This window comes from Lactuca saligna, chromosome 5 (genome assembly GCF_052625555.1).
Source record: "Lactuca saligna cultivar CGN05327 chromosome 5, ASM5262555v1, whole genome shotgun sequence".
In the NCBI taxonomy this organism is placed as follows: Eukaryota; Viridiplantae; Streptophyta; class Magnoliopsida; order Asterales; family Asteraceae; genus Lactuca; species Lactuca saligna.
The window spans coordinates 251,700,489-251,707,236 of NC_136421.1; the positions used below are offsets into that span (position 1 = coordinate 251,700,489).

General features: G+C 32.3%; 1 protein-coding gene across 1 annotated transcript; it reads right to left on the bottom strand.

Annotated features, from left to right (window-relative positions):
• Positions 1-3,002: 3,002 nt before the first annotated feature.
• Positions 3,003-4,852, bottom strand: LOC145046517 (high mobility group B protein 6-like). Its single transcript, XM_078994802.1, has 5 exons — positions 4,778-4,852; positions 4,125-4,402; positions 3,839-3,944; positions 3,508-3,744; positions 3,003-3,008 (listed from the first exon to the last, which is right to left on the bottom strand). The coding sequence occupies exons 1-5, from the start codon at positions 4,850-4,852 to the stop codon at positions 3,003-3,005; spliced, it is 702 nt and encodes a 233-aa protein (XP_078850928.1).
• Between the last annotated feature and the right edge of the window lie 1,896 nt (positions 4,853-6,748).

Consider the following 6,748-nt stretch of genomic DNA (forward strand, 5'->3'; position numbering starts at 1 on the left):
AGGTGGAAACCCTAATTCCCTTAAGGCCAAAGCAACCCATGGACCCTCATTAATGAGCCTATGGCGAAAACTTATAGGGCCACCTTATAATTTCCATCCACTCCTTTCCACGAAGTACTGGAGCCCAGTTTCACAACTATCAATGATTTGCAAAATAGCCCATGCATTATTAATCAATTCCATTAATCCCAAAATTAATTCCAAATTAATTTATGATTAAATACCAATTAATAATATGATTTCTAATTAACATATTGTTCTCATAATATATTAATAAATTATTTATACCGATTTATTATTCCAAATAATAATTTCAACTCTCTCTCCAATAGTCATCATGTCAAGTTGCATGAGTGAAGGCAACCCAAAAGGACTTGTGCTACGATCAATTCAAATATATACAAATTATAGTTATGGGCTTAGACACATAATCCAACATTCAGTTTATATGTAATCCATGAACTTAGTCGCACTTCCGGCATGTTCTGCCTCGGCTGGGGGTGTGACACATATACATAGGCAGTTGTACTCCACACCTATGCGTAACGTCTATACACTCTTGATATTCATAATCACTAGAAATCATTGTTAAACCTTCTGGGATTTCTAAATCCAACTGATAACAGTAAACTTTTTCACACTTCTCTTGTGTGAATCGTTCAAGAAAACCAACAAACTCCTTGTAAGTCATACCAGCAAAATCGATATTCTCAAACACATGATGAATACCATCTGAGTAGCAAAAAGGTTTGTTGATGAACACATATTGGAAATGGACTTTGATTGAGACGAATACAACCATTGACCGGAACTTTGGTGGAAACAAGGGTTTTTCTTGAAAGAGTTCAACAGAAATGGAGAAGGAAATCCCGAAAACCATTGTATTTAAAAGATTTCAAATTAAAGATAATACACATGGTTATTTCATTTAATGACATGACATCGTTATTTTTTGTCGTGACACCCATTATACCTGTTATGCCAGTAACAAGTAATATAAGGATATTTTAAAACGGTCATACGTGACTTTATTACCATTTTGTAACAAAAAAACAATTAAGTAGCGTATTAAATCAAAAATGATAAATTTAATGGGTTAATATTTTGTCCATTTAATTTTAACCAAATATTAGTACATCAGAATTTAAATTGGCACAATAAGGCCCATGATTTGTTGCAAAGACCACTTTTGTCAATGGGCTTTTATTAATTATGACCTACCATCTTGGCCTCTTGGGCAGCTCCCTGTGTTGCTTTAGTTACATTCTCCACTATTAGCCTTACAAAACCCGTTGAAGTAGACTTTCAAAAAAACATTTTTTTTAATGATTCTATACTAAACAAATTGACAACCGGTTTAATGTATATTTGCATTACCTTTCATCAGGTAGTCAAGCTCAGGTAAATGTTGATAACACCACTTATAATTTTCTTTTACATGAACAATGAAAATTTGCAATACATACTTTTTTACCAACGGTGTCATAACTTGTTACCATCTGACTAAAGAAACAGTCAACACTTTGATATGTAGAACTCAAACTTTATAAAAGCATCTAGAATTATGATTCACAATGCTTAAATGACGCATTAAGTTTCAAATATGCTTCTGGAATGGATTATCCATGTACCCATAACCATTAATAAAAATACATTTTGGTATGTATCTCTATCATCATAGGAAATCATGTATGGAAGCACCTCGCCTTGCTTAGTTAGTCACCTGGACGGAGCTGTGTTTGCTGCATACTACGACGCAAAATCAACAACCACAGTGTAAAGCAGAGGGTGTACCGACGGGTCTTATATCCTAACGTCTTACTGCAACTCGTTAAAGGTCTTTATTTATTTACCAGAAATCTTTTAACTTTTAATTAGCAAAAAAACTTGATAAAGAAAAAATTTTGTTTGGAATACAAACTTAAAGCTTTTAAGTTTTATGTCACTTTATATTTTTTAAAAGCTTATAACTAATTTTTACTAATACTTGGGTACAAAAATGAAAGTTACAATTTTCATATTACAACCAACAACTAATTTTGTTGAATATTCTTTGGCTTTTTGCTGATTCAATAATAATTAATGTTTTAAAAATCAGTTTTTTTAGTTGAATCGATATGGTGCAATAATAATTAATGTTTTAAAAACCAATTTTTTTAGTTGAATCGATATGTTGGCTGGTTCCTGGTTCGACAACCGGTTCGACTGTTAAGTCGATCTGATTTCTAAAATTTTCATGTTTATTTTATTTTATTATATTTTTATACACATGTATATATACACGCCAACACACACACACACACACACACATATATATATATATATATATATATATATATGAAAAATATCAAATGAGAACACCTAAAAGGTTGAGAACGCGAGAACACTTCTGGACCAATCATTTTACAAGGGTATATTAGTAATTACGTGTTTAATTTAAATTATAATAAATCTTAATCTCCTAAATTTTAGCAATATTTTACAGTTACTTAAAATAATAGATTAACCGATTTTTTTTAATATATGACAAAAATAATTTTTGTTAAAAAAGTCATTTTTTTTTATAAATTTATCATTCATCGGATATTATATGTATAAAGATTGAAAAAAAAACATTTTTTTTCTTTTGTATTCATAAATGAACGAGAAAATACATTAAATTAATTTTTTTAAAGAATTTTAATTGATTTGATTATGTTAATCATGAAGGATTATATGTAACAATAAAAGATGGAATGAGTAAAGCACCATAAAAAGAAAATAACAAAAAACTAAAAACTCAATTCAATCGTAATCATAAACGTATAAAGTACATTTACCAATTCAAAAAACAAATGCATCTCGAATCAAAAATGAATAAAGGAAAATGTAAAGATTAAAAAAATCTAGTTTAGTTGTAATCACAAATGACTGAAGAAGATAAAAAAATCCAATTTGCTGCGATTTTTCTTGTTGCTACCAGCACACACAAAAACAAAGAAGGATAATTGTTATTTTTGGGTTCACACCTGCAAAATCATGTTCAAGGATAAATAAGAAAAAATCAGATAATAACGTTATGCATCTTCACTGATTCACAAACGAATATATGTTTGTCTTTTGATGGCAGAGAAAGGAAAACACAAACCCTATATCTTTCATTTTTGGTGTAATCATATATGTAAAAGTGCAATGTTTTACTAATAAAGTTTTCAATTGACCGGTATTTCCCAAAAAAAATGACTATGAAAAAATATTTTTTAGTTTTTACCATAAATCTTATAATGAATAAAGATTTATTCACGTATGATGATACTTAAAATCATGTATGATGATAACTATAATCATGTATTAAGACTCATGAATAAATTGAATAGAGCTGAAAATCATAAATGATTAACATTGATGAAATAAAATCTATTAGTTTTTATCTCCATTTCATAATCATTAATGAATTTTAACATATTTATAATTGAATGGGATTGAAATATATATATATATATATATATATATATATATAAACTCTACCTTAATGACGGTTTTTGTTTTCTCTTTCTTTTTAAGCAGTTGCAAAGCTTCCTGCTTTAGAACCTTCAAAAGTTCGTCTTCTTCCTTCTTAGCATTTCCAACTTCATATTCTTTAATCTGCTTGTAGACGTCTATTTCTTGAGTATATTGCTTGTTCTTCTTCTTTGCCACTTGTTCATAACCTGCATTTTGCTTATCTGTCATGTTCTTCCATTCTTCTCCACAAATTTTAGCAATCTACCACCACCAAGTTTATGAATCAAACTCATTGATTAGTTCATTATAAAAGAACACACATTTTTTACTAAATAGATTTTCAAACTCAAATTACCTCCACCATACTCCTGCTTTCTGCAATAAGAGCAACTGTCTTCTCTTTCATAAACAAGAAATACGCAGACTCTGGTTGCTTTGGCTTCAATGGATCTTTCTCCTTCCTGTATGCAGAAAATAAATCCATAAACTATAGTAATCTTCAAGAACTCGATTCTTGGAAAGGGGTTACCAAAAAATTTGATTTTTGCTTTAAATCTTGAAAAGGGTATCAAAGAACTTGATTTTTTTTTTGTTCAAATATTGTAAAGGGTATCACGGGACTTGAATAAGTAGATAATTACTTGTTCTTTTTGTAATCTCCCTCTTTTTCTGCTTCTTGCTTAAACTGCATGTATTGTTCAAGCAACTCCATAGATGTCTTCTGTTTCTGTTCTTCTTCCAAAAGCTTAATAGCTTCACTTTCTCTTTTCTCATTATCCATAATTTTTGAATAAGTAGCCTTCTCAATCGGATACTTCTCTTCGTACGACTTCTTATCTTTGGGGGTGAGTGCCTTCCATTTCGTCCCCAAAATGTTTGCGACTTCACTTAACTCTGCTTTTGGATTCTCTTTCTTGACCTGTAAAAATCATAAAAACCCCATGATGCTATCAATTTATCTAAGCTTAGATGTTTTACCAACAAAATATAAGATAAAATTAAATAAAAATGATTGATGCTTGCCTCGGTCCAATTATCGTTACATAATCTTCATATTTCAAAAAAGATCCAACACTTCAATCGCAAATCTGAAAAATAAAATCGAAAAATAGTGTTGCATTTTTTTCTTTGCCTCTGTTCTTCAGATTTTTTTCTACAAAAACCCTCTGTTCTTCATTTCTTACACACACCTTTAGGATACAAAAATCATTGTTCCTCGGTCCTTTTTAGATCAAAGTTAGGAGAAAGAAACATCTTAGCCCTGTGATCGAATGAGCGTAGAAACACGCATAACCATCCCATGTTCATCATCTTTCTCCTTGACATGTATGAAGAATAGTAGATGTAACTGTGTTTCTGGGCTTGCCATTTTTAGCAATGTGATAGTTTAGGTTAACCTTTGTAACCCGTTTTGAAATAATATAAGAGTATTATTTGAGTATTATGTATTTTGTGCTTAATTGCTTAATTATGTGGTTTGATTAATTAAGAATAAAAATAAGCGTCAAAATTTAAGTGTAAAATAAACTCGATATCTTTAGATAATGTTGTAGTAGTTGAAACAAGGTTTCTGAAGATATAAAGAATGTCGAAATCTGAGTTATAACGAGGAAGTTATGATCTGTCGAAGTTTCGCGATAGAACCGGCAACGCTGATTAACGTAAAAAGTGAAATTTACGTTAGAGCGATATTTAGCCTTAGTGATCTAAATGAGAATCGAAGATCTCGTTGTTAGTATCAAAGCGATAAAAAATTAGGCGAGAACGGACGTCAAATGAAAAAGTTATGAATTTATAATGAAATTTTCTGTCCCGGCCTATTAAAAATAAATAATAAAAATAAATTCAAAATTAGCCGACGGAGTCTAAACGAAAGTTGTAGAGCGTAGTCTCACTTTCGCGTGGATATAAAGAACGTCGAAACCGGAGTTCGTATGAAGGAGATATGAATTTTTGAAGTTTATTAAATATTTTATAATTAAATTTAATTATAAAATCTGACCTTATCCGAAGACGGGTCACCGGACTCATCCGGAGTACGCCCAGCGTACTTGAGTACGCCCCGCGTACAGCCAGAGTGTCGACACTTCGGATGACGCATGCAGTGACGCATTTCGGAGCCCGTACGCCCCGCGTACTCCGAGGCATCAGCCTCCTATAAATAGGATACGAGGGGTCCGAGTATTCTTACTCATTTCTTCTCCTCTTTGTGCCGAAGCTCTGCGTTTTTACCCCCAAAGCCACCCCGAAACCCCGGTAATATTACCGAGTCCCGATATCCCGAAGATCCCGAGAAGTGCGGTTTCCGAGCTGAAGCTCTGCCCGCGAGAAGTTTGATTTTTGTAGAGATCTTCCAGATCTGCTGAGGATTTCTATTTCTACGAACCGTAGTGCTGTCCGATCATCTTCTGATCAAGTGAGTCTATGCTACCTTTCATAAACGCAATAATAATACAAGTATGGTTTGAGTGTATTAAGTATATTGTTGTTTATACGTGTGAGTGTGTAGTTACTTTCTTCTAACGCATAATTATGAAGTATTTTATATGAAATACGTGTTATGTGTATAGTTTTGTTGTTATGTAAGTGAATGTATATTCACTCTCTTTAATCACATAGATCTGATTTGTTTTCTATGAAATACGTGTTATGTGGGTATGCCTCATCTGTTATGTGGAATATATATTGAATGAAAATGATATACAGGTTTTAAACTATGTATAAAAATGTATATTTTTATCTACTAATATGTTGGGTAGAACATGGGTAGATAGTTGGTGTGTAATAAATAGATGAGAGGCCTCGATGTTGTTGTTGTTGTTGACCTAGTTATTCAGCGGAGTTTGGATAACGACCACAGACTCCTTCTAGACAGTCTCGTGGAACGCTAGCAGGTTCATAACCTGTAGGTGTTGTGAACGATGTGTTCACCGGTGTACTCTATCCCCCTTATGGTTGCCTTAGGATATCTATTGTTGAGGAAACCCCTTAGCAGTAATGTCCGTCCCGATGAAAATCCTAGATTAGGTCCCTTGAGATAGATGTTGTTTTAGGGACGTAAAGTGAGGATAACGGGAATGGGTAATCGGGATAGTGATTGGTTGGTGAAATTAAATATAATTTATTTATTGTGGGTTGAAAACCCTATATGCTCACCAGGCTCCCAAGCCTGACCCACTCAGTTTTATTTGTATTACAGGAAGTGGCGCAAGGGCGTAAGATGGACGAACCATCAAGTTGTTTTGTTTACAAGTCTGTATATGTA